The sequence below is a fragment of the Lepidochelys kempii genome, chromosome 6 (assembly GCF_965140285.1).
Source record: "Lepidochelys kempii isolate rLepKem1 chromosome 6, rLepKem1.hap1, whole genome shotgun sequence".
Classification (NCBI taxonomy): domain Eukaryota; kingdom Metazoa; phylum Chordata; order Testudines; family Cheloniidae; genus Lepidochelys; species Lepidochelys kempii.
The window spans coordinates 91,222,826-91,242,043 of record NC_136385.1 but is presented as its reverse complement, the minus strand read 5'-3'; the positions used below and the strand labels follow the sequence as shown (position 1 = coordinate 91,242,043).

The 19,218-nt window shown below is 55.1% G+C and overlaps 1 protein-coding gene across 3 annotated transcripts; it reads left to right on the top strand.

The window, feature by feature from the left end:
* Positions 1-456: 456 nt before the first annotated feature.
* Positions 457-15,455, top strand: RPS6KL1 (ribosomal protein S6 kinase like 1). Of its 3 annotated transcripts, none has more exons than XM_073349193.2 (11): positions 457-633; positions 1,851-2,139; positions 2,785-2,909; positions 6,000-6,092; positions 7,023-7,070; positions 7,945-8,077; positions 11,388-12,371; positions 13,368-13,457; positions 13,656-13,738; positions 14,129-14,224; positions 14,380-15,455. In XM_073349193.2, exons 2-11 carry the CDS (start codon positions 1,890-1,892, stop codon positions 14,488-14,490), a joined length of 2,013 nt encoding a protein of 670 aa, XP_073205294.1. In that variant the 5' UTR covers positions 457-633; positions 1,851-1,889; the 3' UTR covers positions 14,491-15,455. The 3 variants fall into 3 exon arrangements, with proteins under 3 accessions (XP_073205294.1, XP_073205293.1, XP_073205295.1); XM_073349192.2 differs by having other exon boundaries at positions 1,851-2,148; XM_073349194.2 differs by lacking the exon at positions 7,023-7,070 and having other exon boundaries at positions 1,851-2,148.
* Positions 15,456-19,218: the final 3,763 nt, after the last annotated feature.

The window sequence follows — 19,218 nt, the reverse complement described above, 5'->3', positions numbered from 1 at the left end:
ACGAGAGGGGGCATTTCCCATCTCTGCTCCCTCAACTCCTAGCTGTCCGGCGACTCTTTCCATTTCCTGCCAGAGGACGGCTGGGGGCCTGATTCACGGGGTGCATGGTGCGGGACACTGCCGGGGTGGATGCCGACGGGACAGAGCCTGGACAATCTGAGCTTCGTCCGCCACCTGATGTATCGACAGCCGCGCGGCCCCCTGGTGCCTCTGTCCCGTGTTGTAGCGGGGAAGCCGCTGCGCCCTCCTGCCCATCCCGGCCACTCTCCCCGTTCGCCACTTCCAGGGCAATGTTTTGCCCATTAGACCCTCACCGCCCCGCTGCGCTGCGCGCCTCCGGGGAGGGGGAGGGGGGCGCCGCCGCCAGCTCCCGCTCCCGCGGCGGGCGCTGCCCGGAGAGCCGCAGCCTGCGCGGGCGCTGCCCCTTTAAGACGCAGCCGGTGGCCGAGCTGCCTGAGGATTGGTGCTTTATTCCCGAGGCTGGGGGATGAGCTCATCGGCAGCCAACCGCGGCGGCTGCGGGGAGCCGGCACCTCGCTCCGCGCCCGGCCCCAGCAGTGGGGCGAGGGGAGCGGCTCCATGGGGGCGAGGTGGGTCCCGCCCGCCCCGGGACCAGGCTCCTGAGCCCAGCAGGTACTGTTCCTCCTCCTCGTGCATGTGAGCTGCCCGCGGCGTGCTTCCCGCCGCGCCGGGCCGGGCCGCCGCAGCCCCGTGCCCGAGCCCCTCCTCTGCCCTGTGGGATCAGGCTGGGTCTCCTGGTCCCCTCCCTCCAGCCCGCTCCACGCTCCGAGCAGGAGGGTGGATTTGTAGCCAGGTCATGGGGCCCTTTGGTGCTGTTTCACTGCTGCCATCTCCCTAGCAGGGCCCTCCTGAGGCCACCAGCGCCAGCTCCCCCGCAGCAGCAGCCTGCCCAGAGCAGCCGGGACTCCAGCAATGTGAGCAGAGGAGCTGGACCTAGGGGTGCTGCTGCACCCCCTGGCTTGAAGTGGTTTCCGTCATAGACTGTGTTTACAGTTTGGTTCAATGGCTCTCAGCACCCCCACGGTACAAATTGTTCCCGTGGTGCCCCTGAATGTGAGCTTCCTCACAGCAGTGCCCTGCCAGCACCAAGCCCTGCAAACTGTAGTCCCATGTGTTTGTGACTGGTGCTGTTAACCTGAGGCAGCCCCAGGCAGAGGGGAGCAAATGCTTGTTGTGACCAGGGCTGGTCTGTATCTCCTGGATTAGCCTGTTCAACCACAGTGGAATCCACATGAATGTCCCCAGTGCCCTGACTGTTTCATTCATAGAGACCCTTTGTTACATCTCCTCTGGAGAGATGATCAACCCTGATCCTGAATGTGGAGGCCCTGGGGCCAGAGCTTTGGCTCGCGATTGTACTCTCCTGCAGTTTGCAGCTGCTGATCCATTTTGTGGTTGATCGCAGTCTGTCAGTGGTGATGAGAGACCAGAAATAGCCTTTCACTTCTTCTTTGTGGCAGCAGTGGTTCCCCAGCACAGCTCTGTGAATGTTCTTCCTTTCCAACCTGCAGCCACCCCTTTCCCTGCTACTCCAGTTCTTGATGCCCCCCACCCAGCTCTGCTAATGCCCTGCTATTCCAGTCCTGGTCCCCTAGATAGCTCTGCCAAAGTGCTTCACTTCTGACCAGCTATTCCAGGCTTGGTTTCCTCCACTAGTTAGTCTGCCAATGCGCAAGACCTGACCTGCAGCACCTTGCTATTGCTCAGCCCTCCTGCTGCCCTCTCAAACTTCACCAGCCCCCAACTCCTCCCCAGTGTTGTGTTGAAGGGCTTTGTTTTGCTTCTCATCTGCCTTCCCCCCCTCCCACCTCTCTTTTCCGGGATTGCAGGGACTGAGCTGCTGAGGGTGCCCTGAGGGCAGCCAAGTCATGAGCAGAGTCTCCCGTGAGCGCCTGGACTCGGAGTCCTGCTCCCGGGCGCTCTCCCAGGCCCGAATGTATCTCGAGCAGATTCGGAGCCGTGTCTCTCCAGGGGGCCCTGATGTGCATGGAGCTGGGAAGCGGGATTACCTGGTGGATGCAGCAAAGCAGATCCGCCTGGCACTGGAGCGGGATGTGAGCGAGGACTATGAGGAGGCTTTCAATCACTACAAGAATGGCGTGGACGTGCTGCTCAGCGGTGTGCAGGGTATGGTGGGCTTAGGGGCAGGAGTGTAAGGTGCAAAAAATTCAGGGTATATGAGGCTTGGTAGTCTGTGCGGTTCAGGGGTGCTGGGGTGCATCGAGCATGGGGCAGTTGGCAGTACATGGGGTACAAGTGCTCAGTGGCTGTGTATGTGGGCTACACAAGGGAATGGGGGTTGGTAGTACAGGGCGCTTGGCAGCACACTGAGATTATGTGCACATTTTGGCAGTATATAAGGGGAGGAGAGTCTGCATGGCTTTACGATGGAGTTCTCTGGGTCTCTATGGTAGCAGCCAGGGATGGTGGGGCTGACACCATGACTAGCTGGCATGGGGAGGGAGCAGAGTGGGTAGGATGATGGGAATGGGTCAATGACCAGCTGTCAAGCAAGGAGGCATGAGGAAAAAGATAATGACTGAAGGCAGGGCTGCAGGGTAGTGACTGGCTGATGTGGTTGTGGGGCACAGCTGTGGGGAAGACGTGGCATGTGGGGAAATGGCGTTGGGACATGGTGCGAGGATGAGGCGTTATGAGGGGCAGAGCATCTGGGTGAGCTATGTGACATTGAGACATGTTGGCCAGAGTGTGATGAGGGGCTGGAATGGTGACTAAAGCCATGTCCCTCCCTCCCCCCTGCAGTCGACCCCAATAAGGAGCGCCGTGAGGCCGTGAAGCGGAAGATCACACAGTACCTGAAACGGGCTGAGGAGATCTTTAACTGCCACCTGCAGCGGACTCTGGGGAATGGGAGTTCCACTGCCACGGTGAGGAGGTGGGGCTGGGAAAAGGGCTTCGTAGGGACCCCCTGACTGCCCTGTCCGGGACCTTGGGGTGCAATACTGACAGTATATGTGGTGCTGGTTGGACTCCCTGAGTGCAATCCCCTGTGTGGGGCTGACTAGGATGCATGTGGGACAGCTGTGTTGGGGAGGGGGCTAGGACCCGCATGGCTACCAATCCCAACCCCTAAACTTACAAAGGTGCCAGTAGGGCTATAACACTGGCCTCCTGATCAGGGAAAGGCTGAACAGTGCCCAGGGGTGAGGGAGATGTAACTCGGCCTAATGATGGCAGTGATGGTTGGCTCCAGATCCTGCATGTCAACTGCCAAATGTCACAAGGGAACAAGGTTTAGAAAAGCTCTTTCTCAGTGCCTTAACTGACCGCTTCCTGGGGTGGCCCCATCTGGAGCACCCAGAGAAGTGGCTATTCTCAACCTACATGACACACAGCAGTGGCTTGAAAGTAACTGTAGTGGGGCTGACCTCAGTAATGGGGCTTGTCTGAATTGCATTGTTCTTAAACTCTCCCACCATTGCAGTCCTTCAGATGCAGCTGCTCTCATGGGATGGCAGCTCCTGTCTATGGGGCTGCAGGAACACAAGTCTGGGCAGTATGTCTCCTCCATGCTCTGGGTGCTGCTGTACAGGCAGTGAGGGAGAGGTTTAGGGGCTGCTGTGTCACAGTTGACTCAAAACAAGGGTCTCCAAGGAGATCACCCCTCAGCTCCCAGAGCCCTGCAGCCCCCTTCCTGCCCCAGCATAGACCCAAGGCTGCCCTTTTTGGATAGGCTGGGCCCAAACCAAGACTGAGTCCTGCACCAGCTGCGGAATGTTGATGGCATCTGTGGAAGGGGTGGTGGCTGAAGGGGAGCTGACCCTACCCAGCTGCAGAGGTGAAGGGCTGAGCTGGCTCAGACTAACCATAGTCCATGGCGTTATTGGGACTCACAAGGTTTTTGGGTTTTTTTAAGGTGGCTTATTTAAGCCTCGATTTTTCTTGCGATTTTCTCATTATTAAAAATGGCTGTGATCTCTTGTTTTCAGAAGTGCTGAAGCTACAGGCTGCCATCAGTTAAGGTGAACACCATGACTGCCTCTAGTGAAAATGGCCTCCATTTCTCTTTCTTCCCAATGGGACTGAAACCAGACTGTCCTCAGCTAAGATGGCAGCCACCAGTCCCCCTGTGCAGACCAGACAGGAGGCAGGGCAATGTGGAGGGGCAGGGAATGAGACCAATGGAGTGGGGATAACGCAGTGATGAGCTGCCAAAATCTTAACTGATTCCCTCCTCACCCCACGAGGGGGTCGTTGCCCACCCTTGCCCTCTGGGACTCCTGCCCCATCCAACCCCCCACGTTCCTTGATGCCCCCCCCCCAGGACCCCTGCCCCATCCACCCCCCTCCCCTGACTGCCCCCAGAACCGGGCAGGAGGGTCTCGTGGGCCACCGTAGTGGGTGCCCATTCCACCCCTAAGAGCCAGAGGGACCTGCCGGCAGTGAGGTGGGGAGTCCCAGCGGTGCTTACCTGGGGCAGCTCCCAGGAAGCATCCGGCAGGCCCCTCTGGCTCCTAGGGGCGGGGTAGCATAGATGGGGGGAGAACAGGAGGAGCGGCTGCTCCCCCCACTGATCACATCAAAAGGGGCACCTTAGGCACCGACTCCCTGGGTGCTCCGGGGCTAGAGCACCCACAGGGAAAATTTGTGGGTGCAGAGCACCCACCAGCAACTCCCCACCTGCGTCCAGCCCCAGCTCACCTCACCTCCACTCCACCCCTGAACATGCTGCCCCGCTCTGATTCTCCGCCTTTACTGACCGCTGTTCGGCGGGAAGCCTAGGAGCGCTGAGAAGGAGGCGGCGGCTTTGCACTCAGGCTGAGGGTAGCGGAGGTGAGCTGGGGCGGGGAGAGGTTCCCCTACGCGCCCCCGCCCCCGGGTTACCTGCTGCGGCGCAGGCGGCCCTCCTCGCACCCTCCCACCCCAGGTCACCTCTGCCTCCCTGGGCCTGAGTGCGAAGCCACCGCCTGCTTCTCAGCCCACCGCGGCTTCCCGCGCGAACAGCTGATTCGTGGGAAGCCTGGGGAGGGCGGAGAAGCGGAGCGGAGGTGGAGGTGAGCTGGGGCTGGGGGTGGGGCGGGGAGCTGCCAGTGCGTGCTCTGCACCCACCAAATTTTCCCCTTGGGTGCTCCAGCCCTGGAGCACCCATGGAGTCGGCACCCAAGGCGCCACTTTTGGCTGGTTAAATTTAGAAGCCCTTTTAGAACCGGTTGTCCCTCGCGGAACAACTGGTTCTAAAATGGCTTCTAAATTTAACAGCCGGTCTAGCGAACTGGCTCCAGCTCACCACTGAGGTAAAGGGCATGTGAGGAGCTGGGACCCAGAATGGAAGGTCAGATGAATGTGTGGAGCAGTGAGACAGGATGGAGAATGTGGGGAGAGCAGGAAGGGCTACTCTTGCGGGGCAGGGGGTGACTTTGGGGACTGGGGAGGGAGTGTGAGGCCAGAAGATTGTGGGGCAAGCAGAGAGAAGTGTGTGGCAAGATGCTGGGTAGGGCACAGTGATAACCTAGGCTGAGGCAGGAAACGAAGGTGGGAGCTGAGTGAATGGGGGATGGAGAGGGGTACAAATGGCAGCTGCCCCATCTCAAGGGTTAGGAGAGGGTAAGGGCAGTCCTCAGTTCCGTGTGTGCACTTAAGCTTGAACTTGCATCTGTTGGAGATGGGAGCTTCGCCCTAAAGGCTCAGAAATCCAGACACTGGCCGAAACCAGAGTCCATTTATTTTATTTTTAAAACAATCACAATTTTGGGTGTGCGTTGCTGATGGTGTCCGAACGTTTAGGTTTGGCAGCTTTGCTGGCTCCCCACAGGTGAAAGGGGAGACCCCTTCCAGCTGCACCCTGGGACAAGAGCATCTCCAGGATTCTCATTCGCATTTCTCAAAAAGAACAGGAGTACTTGTGGCACCTTAGAGACTAACACATTTATTAGAGCATAAGCTACTCCTGTTCTTTTTGTGGATACAGACTAACACAGCTGCTACTTTGAAACCTCTCATTTCTCACTGCCTCACAGGGCTACAGCAGCCTTCGCTTTCGGCCCATCAGGACACTCAGCTCGGCTGTGGAGAACCTGAGGCCCTGCAAGGTTGTGGGAGTGATTGAGAAGGTAAGGAGCTGCAGCAGAGTCATGGCAGCCCAGACATCTGGTGCTGAGAGCCCCTTGCTTGTGCATGCCAAGCAGGATTGAGGCTGGTCACCCACCAGGGAAAACCTGAGTGCTAAAGGGAGTGGGGTGACCACTGACTGAATGGGCAAGGCCCCAGTGCCTTGGGAGGAGGCCCAGAATGGTATTGGTGTCTCAGGGGGTTCTCTCTCTTCTGAGCTAGTACTGACCCCCAGGTAGTGGGGAAGCATGCTGTGCTGCTAGGGGCACTGTTGGAAGAGAAGTAAAACCAATGTCCTGACCACTCACGGCCATTAAAGGCCCTAAAAACCTTTGCAAACAACTCAATGTCTTTGCCTGATTCCAACCTGCATAGCTACATTTTGACTTCATAAACTGATGCCCAGTTGCTATGGCGATGGATGCCCTATAGGTTCCATAGACCCCAGCAGAAGTCAGGATCTCTGGAAGATGGCGTTGGTTTCCCTGCACCTTCAGCATGTCAGGGCCTTGAAGTGAAGGCATTAGGTTCCTTCCCCCTGAACCTGAATTTTGAGTGATGAGATTAATTCCCTTCTGCCTCCCCCCACCCCACCCCTCTCCACTGGCAAGGCCCAAAGGTGGGACAAAACGTGTTACACAGATCTAAAGGGAGGAACATAAAATAATGATGCAGGAAGCTGAAAATGCTGTAGGATTCCCCACCTTTAGTGTCACTAACTCTTCCTGTATTCCTTGTCTCCTTATCTTCCTATTTCTGAGGTAACTAATGTTGACTGATTAAAAATGTGGCTGGAGGGTAGGGGTAGCTAGAGACACCAAAATAGTAAGGAAAAGAGGTAACTGATACTAAAATGAGCCAAGTCCCTTGAAATGGGACTTGGGGTGACAGAAGTCATTGTTTCTGATATGGGCTGTCACCATTGCTTGCAGGTGCAGTTAGTCCAGGATCCAGCCACTGGGGGGACCTTTATACTTAAGGTGGGTGTTTCCTATCCCTTGGCTTCTCCATCTCCCTCTCCTTCGGGGGAACCCTCTGGCAAAGAGGTGTCCTGTACCAGCCTGACCTGAGGAGTATTTCCCATGAGTCCCTCAGCTCTGTTTTGTGCTGTTCAGCAGAAATAAATTTGATAGTAGTATCCAATGTCCCCCTAAAGTCTCCCATGCCCTGGCATAACCCTTCCCCTCCATTATCTCCTGCAATCAGAGGGGAATTCAGTCTCCTTATTCACTCAGACATGAGCTGCCTGCCCACTGCCCCTCCAATGGAACTCCGTCCAGTGGAGCTGGTGGGACCCAAGCCGTGGATCCTGTGTCCAAACATGAATTGGAGCAGAAATGACCTCGGTCTGGGAGTGCTCAGTCTGAGTCCCTGGGGCATTTGTCCAGCGCAGTTAGGAGTGATTATCACTGCTCATGGAAAACCCAGAACTGGAATAACAGAGAGCTTGGAGGCTGTGGGTAAGAATGAGGGGCATCAGCTGGAGCTGTGGGAGTGGTGAGGACTGGAGTAGCTGGAGGGATTGAGGTGGATGGGCAGAGCTCTGGGGGTGGGGGGCCAGCCTCAGAATAGTGATGGAGGTTACAGATCAGGAATAACCTGTATTGGCAGAGCTGTGTGGAGTAACAAGGGGCGCTGTGTGGGCGTAGTGGCAGGGCTGTCTGAGCAGGGTTTGCTGAGCTCAGCAGATGTAGTGCTCTAGTCTGTGTGACTGGTGGACAGAGGTAGGAATGAGGGGCTTGTCAGAATGGAATAGACCAGCAGTCCCTCCCATTCAGTCTTCTGCCCTGGCGGTGGCCAGTCTCCTGAGATTCAGTGTCACTGAAAGTTCCCAGCTGTATGTTCCCCATGCAGAGCCTCCCCAAATCCCATGTGGAGACCCGTGAGCGGCAGACCATCATCCCACACGGAGTCCCCTTCATGGCCAAGCTGCTGCACTATTATGTGAGCGAAGACTCCATTTTCCTCCACCTGGAGCATGTGCAGGGTGAGTGTGAGCGCCAGGACTCTGCTTCCTTCTTGTCCTAGCCCTTGCTTCTCTGACGCTGATCTGGAGTGAGTGTCTTGTGTGTGCTAGCGCTGTTTGGGACCATGTTTTGCAGTGAGGGTGACGCTGCAGGGCTCAGAGACCCTGCAGCGGGAGCCAGCAAGCAGCACTGGGGGTTTGGCAGAATAGATAAGAGGCTTCTGGGATCCACGTGGCTGAGAGAGTAAGATAGAGATTAGGCTGGTGGAGGCCTGGGTATGACGATGTGGCTCCAGGTTACTGGAAGCAGGGCTGCTGGGCTCATGGAGACCAGGGGGAGGGAATGGAGGCAGGACTCATCGGAACATAGAAATTGCTGTACTGATCAGACCATTGATGTGTCTAGTCTAGTATCCAGTCTCCCATGGTGGCCAATAGCAAATGCATGTGAGGAAGGTGCAGAAAACCCTGCTGTGGACAGATTGTGAAATAACCTTTCAGGGCAAGTTCTCCCTCAGCTGGAATGAGCATGTGCACAGCTATGTGCCCCATTACCTGCTTTCAGACTCTGCTGCCACTCATTATTTTGTAGACTTGCATCATGTCCCTCCTGTTCATGTCCTCTTTAAACGAAACTCTCCGAACTTATCACTCTGGGTCCTGGCCTGGAAGTCCCCCCAGGCCTCCAATCACTTGCACTCCAGTCTCTGAATCCCTTCTCTTTCTGCTATACCCGGCCCGGGAGAGAGTGACCAGAGCACGGTGATCCAGGTGGGAGTGTGCACCACTAACTAAGATAAGAGGGTTCTGAGCCTAGTGAGGGGTGTGTTCTAGTGGTTCCCGTGCTAGGAGAAGGCAAGAGTATGGGGTGGGTCCTGCAAGATTTCCAGTCCCAACAGGACTTCTGAGGAAGGCTTGAGTTCTTGTGGTATTTAGCATGAGATTTGGAGCCATGTGCTCAGAGCCACTTCCTGTTTGCTGGTTTCCAGCAGACAGCCCACCCTAGGTCACTGCGGGCTTCTGCTACCGCTTTGGGGCTGGGAAGGAATGTTCTCCCCATACCACCAGATTGGTGGAGGCTGGCTGGGGTTTTTTTTTGCGTTCCTCACAGCAAAACCTAGGGTTTGGGTTTTGGGCAACCGGAAGCCTGGAATTCTCCCCTCTCAGAGGTCACACTTTGGACCCACGTGAGAACTGTTTAGTTGTCCCAACTTTTGGCAGGTGCCCAGCGCAGAAACTCGCTAATTTAGGCTCCAAATCCAAAAAGGTAACATAGTGAGTATCCCAAAGGCATCTCTTTATGAGGTAGGGACATGGTGTCTAACCTTGTGGGGGCAAATGCGAACCAGGACCAGGAGACTACTTCACGGGACCACCCTGCCAATGTGTTTGATGGCGGTGCTGGCTGAGGGTTGAGGTCCCCTCTTGCCTCTGCTCCCAAAAGGGGGAGGGATGCTAGTGGGCGAGTGGAGGCATACAAATTCCCTCCTAGTGTGATGATTAGCACCCCCTGCGGTGGGAACCCCCCAGAATTGGCAACGGATCAGTGGGGTGTGAGGGATTGCGCTGGGCTGCCCACCGATGGGACACTTTCATGTAATTCGACTAATAAAGTTGCAGCCTGAGTGAAACTCATAATACCAAATGTCCTTTCCTTCGTCCACACAATGAGAACACAAACAGCATTATCCTACTGCCAGGAATATTTTCAGTTCCACTCCTTAAGCATCCTGACACTTAGTTTTATTGCCCAACAGTGCTGAGCAGAGATTGTCACTCCGTTATCTGTGATGGCCCTTTTCCCTGTGTGGCTGCAGCTCATTTCTATTGTTTGAGTAATTCAGACTGTTCCTTCCAGCGTGCATCATCCTGCTTTGCCAACACTGAATTCCATCTGCCATGGTGTTGCCCATTCACCCAGCTTTGTTGGATCCCTCAGGAGTTCCTCAGTCTTTAGTCTCCACTTATGTAAATAATTAGCTGTGAATGTTGCCACCCCACTGCTCACCCCTCTCCCAGAGTGTTAATAAGCACAATAAACAGTACCACACCTCAGGGTGCTTCTTTCAACTTTTTTTTTTTTTCTGCCATGCTGAACATTTATTTCCTTCCTATCCTTTGTTTTCTGTCAGGGATTAGCAATGGGCTAAGGCACAGAGCTGTATTCTTGCCCCATGACTATTTTGTTAGTCACTTTTGAGGGACATTGTAAAGTTGTTTTTTGGTTTTAAAAGCATGTGTAAACTACATTGGCCTGTTCTCCTTTTCTCCCCCATTATTTTGCTGATCCACTAGATTAGAGGGGCATGATTTTCCTTTGCAGAAGCCCTGCTGGTTTTCCCCCATCATATTAGTATCATTCAGACTTGGCAGATAGAGACTGGGGGGGCAATAGGGAGCTAGTTAAGTCTTCCAGATTCTGTGCCACCTCTGCCTCAGCATGAGTTATAGAGCAGTCGGAGGGGTGCTAATCGACGCTGCTGGCATAAGGGCCCTTAGGGATCAGCATAGCTCTGTCCTTCCTCTGCCACCTCTCCCTCCCCCTGTCCCCTGTGTTGGAGTGTGATGGCTGGCAGAGGGGGTAGCTTGTGTGGCGACTGACTCAGCTGACTATGCCAGGGAGGAGTTCCCTTCCACCAGGGGAGTTCTCCTCTGGCTGCAGGGCTCTCTGGTCTGCAGTTCCCAGTGTTATCCTTGTGCCTCTCTCACAGAAGTGCCACATTTGCTACCCTTGTGTTACTCATGTAGTAGCTGATTTTAATGTGACCGCAGATTTTTGTTAACCACTCAGCCACTCGTTGTCAAGCTCCTGCAGAAAACTCCTGGGTGAATGCCATCCAAGCCTGGTGACTCACTGATCCATAATTTATCCATTTGTTCCTGCACCCCCTCTTTGGGCACTTCAGTCTCTGACAGTGCCTCATCTTCATTGTCATTGGGACCAGAAAGGCCTTCTCGGGGCATAGAGGAAATGGTCATGGGGCAAGAGGAGGGGTGAAAATGGGTCTGAGGTCTGGGAGGGAGACAACTGTTGGGATCAAGGGGGGCTGAGGAGAGGGGGTGGAACTGGGCCCTGGGAAGAAGAGGTGGAGACAAGCTGCTGAGGCCAGAAGGAAGGAGAGAGAGGAACCCACTGTGATTAGGGGCCCAGAGAAGATTCTGGGTGAATTTTTTTTCAGCATGTTAATTTCAGCTGCTCCGCATGTGAGCCTGATGCCTGCTGAGCCCTGAAGGCTGGTGTCAGGGTAGTAGGTGGTTGGGGTGTCTGTCTGCCGGGGACCTGGGATGGTTTCCACCCCCTAATACTTTTTGTCTTCCCTTCACTCTCCAGGCGGGACACTCTGGTCCCATCTTCACTCCCAGCCTCATTTACAGCAAGGTTCCTCTGATGGCCCCAGTAACCTAATCCCGAAGCCCAGCTCAGCTCTGGTGGGCCATGGTGAGAAGCAGCGAGTAGGGAGCCGCTCGGGGGCTGGCTCTCAATCCAGCCAGAGCTCCAGCTTCTGCCTGGAGAATGGCACTGACCTCCCAACCTCTGCGAATCACCATTCAGCAGAAATTGCTGACCAATCGTCCTCTCAGGAGCAGTCACCTGACCACATGGATGCCAGACGAGGGACTGGCTGCAGGTTCCATACTGGCCCCACCAATGGCCGTGAGGGAGTTACTGGGGGGAAGGATTTAAGTGCAACACACACTCTGTTTGGTGTCACTGATTATGTCATCATGGCAATGGCCAAGGGACGCAGGGACCAGAGCTTGGCCTTCCAGTCACGTGACTTGTTAACCAGCAGTGATGATGTCAGCACTGTATCAGAGAGGGAAGCTTCTCAGCAGGACGCAAGGCTACTAGCTGATGAAAGGCCGCCCCAGTCTCCTGCTGCAGTCCCGAAGGCTATTGGAGGAGGCCACCTGGTGAAGGTGGCATCTCGAATTTGCCAGGTGTCTTATGCTCCCTGGGCTCAGCCCACATGGCCCCCAGTGGTTCCCCCAGGACAAAGGCAGCTGCACCCTGGAACCACTCTGCACAGCTCCAGTGAGTCCTGCAGGTGTGATTCTGGGGGGCAGGAGTCATTGAGGAGCAGGGCCCGAGAAGGAGAAGGCCATGGTCAGCACAGAGAACATCCAACTGCAGGACAGCGTGAGCCTCCAGTCCATCGCTCTTTCCAAGGGGATGGTCAGGGGACCTGGGATGTGAACGAGGAACTCATCCGGCTGTGGGCAGCTGAAATGATCTTGGCTCTGGAGGGACTCCACCAACAGGGGGTGCTGTGCCGGGACCTCAACCCCAGAAACCTGCTGCTAGATGGTGCTGGTAGGTGCTGCTTGAGGCTATAGCATGAGAAGGGGTTTTATCCTCTCAACAAGGGGGCCTGTGGCATCTGATCCACTCCAGGATGCTTTGCCCCCTCACTGCATCTCCCTGTGTTTGTTCTGTGAAGTCTGAGCAACTCTGATCTAGACCCCACCCCCTGTGCTCCAGGCCTTTGGGGCTTCTAGGAGACTGCTACAGTCTGCTGTGCATGAGTCTGTGCCTGGAGATCACCGTGAGCTCCAGCAGAGGCAGAACAAGGCTGCTCAGGAATGTTAGCCACATGGACCACATTGTGTTCTCTGGGGGGTCCTGGCTACTTGGGAGACCTCCTCTGAGCCTTCACAGGGGAAGTTGAGATCAGCTGGGGCAGTCAGGCTAACAGTCCCCAGGGCTAATGGTTTGGGGCCTTTGATTCTGCAAGTCAGCCCTCCCACCCTTGGTCTGGCAGCCTGAGTTCATTGCTCTCCAGAGTGCACTGCACAGCCTGTCTCTTCTCTCGAGGCGTGTGTCTGTGTGATGAAGAATGTGGGGCAGTTTAGAAACCTACAAAATAAACAGTGAATCCTTGCAGGGCTCCTTTAAATGAGAAGCTGGGAAAAATAACCCTTTCCCCCTTGCCCCAGACTCCTCATCCTCTCTCCTTGCTCCATCCAGCTACTCTTGCTTGGATCCCATCCTACCCAGCCCTTTCACTAGCTGCAGACCTGTCACTCCCAATGCCTGTTCCCCAGAAGAGTCTAGTCCCTGCTGTGCATGTGAGAGTCACGTGTTCTGGGGCCTGGTGCTCCTTTGGGGCTCAGAGCAGTGAAAACATTGGAGCCCAGCTGTGTTGCAGGGCACAGGGGAAGTGCCAGTGGGGCAGCTTTTCCTATCAGGTCCCACTGCAGGGGACGGGCGCCTGGAGGGATAGGGCCATGGCTTGTGGCACATGCTGCAATTATTGGGTGTCTTTTGTCCTGATCTCCCTCCCTGCCCCTGACTAGTGCGGTTTCACAGGTCACATCCGTCTCACCTTCTTTGGCCAGTGGACAGAGGTGGAGCCACAGTGCTGCAGCCAGGCCCTGGAAGATATGTACAGCGCCCCAGGTAAGGGAACAGTCTACTGCCTTCTCTGATGCCCCCTTGAGACACAGCAAGAGATTTATATCTGCCCAGCAGCATCTCCCCCTCTGTCTGATCTCTTCCAAGGGCAGCAGCCGCCAGTGCCCATGGGAGCTTGATGCTCGGTTGCCTTTCAGCATCTCCCTCCTATTTGATCTTGAACTCATTTGACTTTCTCTGCAGAAGTGGGTGGGATTTCTGAGCTGACTGAGGCCTGTGACTGGTGGAGCTTTGGGTCCCTGCTGTACGAGTTACTGACCGGAACGGTGAGTGGTTTCTGTGTCCGCATCTTATGACACAGGCAGGGGGCAGCACAGTATCAATTCTAGTATTGGTGCCCCAGTGCACATGGGGGCTACGAGGAGTCTGTGTCCTGGAGCATAGATCGGGCTCCAGGCTGAGTTGTCACTGGTCATGACTTCTAGTACCGGAGCCTGGGTAGCTGGATGCTGCTCCTGTGGGGTGCTGAGGGCCTGAAGCTGATGAGCCATTGAATTGTGGGAGATGGTCACTGGGGGGGGGGGGGGGCTGAGACTGTTACCCCCATGATGCTTGGGGAAGGGCAGTGGCAGATGAGGTGTAAGGTGGATATTCCTCTCTCTGAACAGTGCCTGCTGCACAGGGGTCTCCTCACTGTCTGTCTGTCTCTCCTGCAGTCGCTGTCCCAGAGCCACCCCTCGGGGATTCACCCTCACACCCAGCTGCACCTTCCGGAGAGGCTCAGCCTGCCTGCTGCATCCCTGCTCACTGAGGTGAGGACACCCAGCTGCTGTGAGCAGGGGGAGGGGGCCATGGCTCTGGAGCAGGGATAAAGAAGCTTTGGCAGGAGCCTGCTGGGTGAGGGGTGGGAAGGGCCCTTGTTGGCGCTGTGCTGCTACTCCCCATCTCATCCCTCATTTCCTTCTAGCTGCTGCAGTTTGACCCCAAGCTACGCTTGGGCTCTGGAGGAGGTGGAGTCAACAAGCTGAAGAGCCATTCCTTCTTCAGTACCATCCAGTGGAACAAGCTGGTTGGCTAGATAGACACGTGGAGCAGCGAGGAGTGAAGGATGGAGTCATGGTGCCAGGCAGGGGCCTAGCAGGGTGGGGCCCAGTGAGAGACCCAGATCCTGCTGGGGAGGCAGATTATCCCCCTAGATCATTGGGTCACTGGGACCTGTGATCCTGGGTGGTACTTGCAGCTCTGCCAGTCTCAGGGAGGTCCAGTTCTGCAAGGGCTGATTGCAGAGGTCTGGATTGGGTCCAATTTGCAGCCTTGGGTTCTTCTTCCTAGGATAACTTCCATTTGTGTTGCAGTAGAATTTCCAAGAGATCAGGCCAGGCTGGGGTCAAGTCATGTTGTCTCCCTGCCCTCCTTCCCCTAGGTCCTCCTTTTCTCACCCTATATCTAACCCAACCCTGGTAAAGGTCACTGACCCCTACAGAGGTGAAGACATCAGTGCCAGGGGGCCTAACTCAGCCCTCTTGGTCTACTACCCTTGCTGTCCCATGGGTTCCCTGGGACATTCCTGCCCCTCTTGACCCACAAGCTCTGTGGGGTCCTCCTTGCCTGGTGCTTTCTGTGGGAAGCCAGTCTCTGTACTATGAATGAGACTCCCCTGCTCACCCAGGGGCCTAGAGGGGCAGTATCTCCCTCTGGGGCAGCTCCTTCTCTGTCCATAGATTCCACCAGCTCCCTGGTTCTGCCTGCCCTGATCAGGGGGGCATTCCCCCCCATCCCAGTTACTCTCTCCCTATTTCTCTCTGTGTTGCCTGAGCTCTATATAGCTTACTAATGCATTTCCAATGGCTACCACTGGAGGGGGGCTGGAGTTGTGGACTGTGTGTCTCACGGACTGCATATGCACCAGCAGCACCTGCCCATGGTGTCTTGGGGGTGGGGGGAGGAGCCATCCCCTCTCCTCCTCAGTGTATGGGAGGCTCCCCCGGCATCTCCCATCTGCTCTGAGTGAATGTCTGAAATCAATAAAACAGCTTCGCCCAAGTGGGGGGTTTGTTTCTGATTTACACACCATGGGGCCCTTGCTCCGCTTCCCCTCCCAGGTAAAGATCCTGATCCTTGGTCGAGGGCTCCTAAGTTGGGCACAAACCCGTTCAGAGGTCACAGGCCTTAGCACCAGCTGCTCTGCCAGACAGGACTATGAGAACTCAAGGCCAGGCTCCAGTTTCAGAGGGGACTCTGGCCTGAGGACCTCCCCCCCCCATCACACATGAGAGTAGAAGATCCCCATGACCAGGCTGGGGCAACCTCCCATCCCCTAGGTCAAGGGATAGGACTTAGAAGATTCTGTTTAGGTCTATTTAATAATTACACCCAGGCCTCCACTGTCTGGGGTTCCCTAAGCTGCCTTGCTCCCTTCTCGGTTTTCAAGATGTTGGCAGAAGGGATTCTGTGCTCCTGTTTTCTGTCTCAGTAAGACTGTGTGGCTATGGCTCTTTTGTCCCTTGCAGAACAGCAGCTGCACACTGAACCCCCTTCATTCCCCTCCCAGAGGCATTTCCTTCTGCCTGCTCTGCACCCTCAGCCCACACCTGCTACTGCAACCTCAGCACCTTCTCTCTGAGCTCTCCTTTCAGGGAGATGTTTCTGTACTTGCAACCAGTGCTCTGTCTCTGAGGTTACTGATTTCCCAACCCCCTGGGCTCTAAGGCTGTGAGCAGGAAGAGGTTAGAGGGTGACTCACTGTGGAACAAATGGCTGGGGCAGAGCCTGCAGATGGTGTTTTAATTTCTGAGAAACTGGCCAAGTGGCAGGAGCAGACAAGGCATTAACCAGCTAAATGCAGTGCAAGGAGAGAGGAAGGCAAGGGGGGTGGGGGGGAGGCAGGGGCTGTTCCCTGACCTCTGGCAGCTCAAGCCTGCACTGCAGCAGTCCTGCTGCTATTCCAATCCTTGGCCCCGTAAGCGTGGGCCAGATGCAGAGGTGGCTAGGCCCAGCAGGGAGCTAGGAGCAGGTGGGAGGGGCTGGCAAAGGGACTAAGTTGCCATGTGCTACCCTTGCCGCCTCTTGTTCTTGCACCACCTCAAGCTGTGTGTTGAGGCAGCACCTGCCCAGGAACTCCCCAACAGCTTCTGTGGCATGACAGCGTCTCCTCCACGCTCCTTAGCTGTGACACCTTAGAGACTGACCAATTTATTTGAGCATAAGCATAAGCTGTAGCTCACGAAAGCTCATGCTCAAATAAATTGGTTAGTCTCTAAGGTGCCACAAGTCCTCCTGTTCTTTTTGCGAATACAGACTAACACGGCTGCTACTCTGAAATCTCCTTAGCTGGAAGCAGAGGGAGGTTCCTAAACCCCAGGGGAGAATGAATCCCATTCACAGGGACACATGGCGTGGGAGTGGAATGGGCCTTTCTAAAGTAAACAGCTGCTGGTGTGGTGGCTGAGAATAGGGTGGGGGAGCAGGGCCAGCCCACAACATTTTGGCACGCCAGGCGGGGAGCTCAAATGACACCCCCATTCCCCTCACTTGGGCCAAAACTTTGAAACTCTGGGTCCTAGTGCAGAGTCTGGCACCTGAGGCAGCTACCTCAGTTCGCCTCATGGTAAGGCCAGCTCTGTGGGGGAGCCATTGGCTCATTTCCTCTTTCATCACTCTTGTGGCAGCCAAAGAGCTGCACATTCCCCTCTGAGGAGCAGACACCAGGCCTCCTGCTGTTGCGTATTCTGAAGACATGGCACTTGGCTCGCAAAGGGCTCAGTGGCTGCCATGAGAGGCTCTTTGCTCAGCTCTCGGGCACTGCCTCACTAATGGAAGGGCCAGTGGCAGCAGAATGCTAATGAACTGTGTGCTGCTTATCCTAAGCCCCTCACAGCTATGCTGCAGGGGGTTTATGTTTCCAAGCCCTGTCCCCCAAGGGGACTGCAGGCTGGAGCAGCAGGGAGTTGGTACAGATGGCAGGGAAATCAGTGGAGGTGCGAGTGAAGCTGCATTGCAGCTAGGCTCCCCTTACCTGTCTGGCAAAGAAAGACTAGCCCCAAACCCCCTCACAGACATGGAGGTGACTGGTTCTAGCTTCTGCCTAGCTCAGGCCATGCCACTGCTCCCCGCTTCTCATGGATTGCCCCTAGGCAGTGAGCTGGATGGCTGGGGAAGCTTTCACTCAAGAGCAAGAAATGAAACTTAGTAACTGCCTCTCCTGGCTTGTCCTTTTGGCCAGCATGTAGGACACAGGCCTGGGGGTGGGGAGGAGGATGCTAAGGAGACAGAGGATGCATATGTCTGCCTGTCTAGCACAGACATCCCCCCCACCACCACCAAGGCTCAATGCTCACCCAGTAGCTGGCCAGCTCTGTAGGGCTGCATTGCCATCACAGTGAGCAGTGTCACTAGCAGAGCACTATGCCTTGGAGCAGGAAAGGAGCTGGGAAAGAGAGTGAAGAGGACCAGTGCAAAAGAAAGCCAGCCCCTCCACCTGACCACCAGCACTCAAAGTGGTTCTTGCAACAACCTCAGGAGGGCAGCCCTTCTGCATCGGTGCACAAGAGCACCTGCTCAACAGACAAGCTAGAGCAGCTGGCCTCCAACTTTTTCATCACATGGGCCATATTTTACTAGAGCAGCCACCTTTGAACACAAGGGAACTGGGCTGGCTGGGCACCATCTGTAACTATAGAAGCCCCACTTTGGGAATCAGAGCTAACAGGGGGTTGGGGCAAGACATGGTCTCTGGAAGTGGTTTTGTCTGATGAGGCCATTTCCTCACAGCTTTTCCCCCTCAGCTGAGGAGCTGGTTTCTGTGCCAGTGTCTGATACATGTTAAAGGTATACTGTACATGGACAGAAATGCTAATACCACACTGCTTTGTTGTATTTGCATTAGCCACAGCTGCTGCAGTTTTCACTTACCCTGTGCCTGGCTGATGCTGGGATCAGGCTTTATCTGGCAAAGAGACAGGTGACACCATAAATGAGGGGAGTGGAGCATAAGCATAAAACAGGAAAACTTTAACCTCCAGCCGTGAGATTCATTCTCCTTCCACTCACAACCCTTAGAGTTTGGAGATGGTGCTGGCCACATCTGCTCACAGTGTTGGCAAAAGTGCCTCCTTGCAGCTATTAAGCACAATTGGTTAGACATCTGTGACACTTTTGCACCGATGCAGGTCTTACCACTGTGGTGTTTTAAGATTAGTACAGGACATGCTGCAAGGGCCTTTGCTCTGAGACCTTGGCAAAGCTCCAACAGCTGCAAAGTGGGTTTGCTCACTGCAAGAAAATAGTAGACTTTTGTGTGTGCAGCTGGGAGACATTTCTGACCCTCTGAGCCATCACAGGTGTAGATGAGATTAGCTAACAGGCAAGCTCAGAGCCCTGAGGTTTTATGACTTGGGGAGGGAGGGGTACCTTTGGAACTCACTCTCCACTTGGTCCAAAGGCTTTACTGAGCCTCCAGCCCAGCCCAGGGCCTATCTTTTCCCAGGATTCAGCTACACAAGTGGGGTTTGCCTTTCGTATTTTTAACTCTGTGCTTGCAGTAGGCTTGTGATATTGGACATGTTTTATAACATAACCAGATGGGCAGTTCAGTTCCACAGCAGCTCTCCCTGCAGCCATTCAACAGCACAATGGCTTCTTCTTTCTTTAGGTACAAGGAGAAATATTTTGTACCTCATGGCTATTTTTCCAAATGAACATGAGCTTTCCTGAGTCTGCACAAGCCAGAGTCCATCACCAAAGAAAGCAGACTTGACTCACAGGACCTGGCAGCACAGAGAGCTTTTAGCTACAGCCAGGAGCTTGT

Excerpts from the sequence above, each read along its gene's own strand:
- RPS6KL1 (XM_073349192.2), top strand. The coding sequence starts at position 1,890 with ATGAGCAGAGTCTCCCGTGAGCGCCTGGACTCGGAGTCCTGCTCCCGG. Across the intron at positions 12,372-13,367 it reads CCTGCTGCTAGATGGTGCTG|GTCACATCCGTCTCACCTTC; the intron begins GTAGGTGCTGCT and ends GCGGTTTCACAG. Across the intron at positions 13,458-13,655 it reads AGATATGTACAGCGCCCCAG|AAGTGGGTGGGATTTCTGAG; the intron begins GTAAGGGAACAG and ends CTTTCTCTGCAG.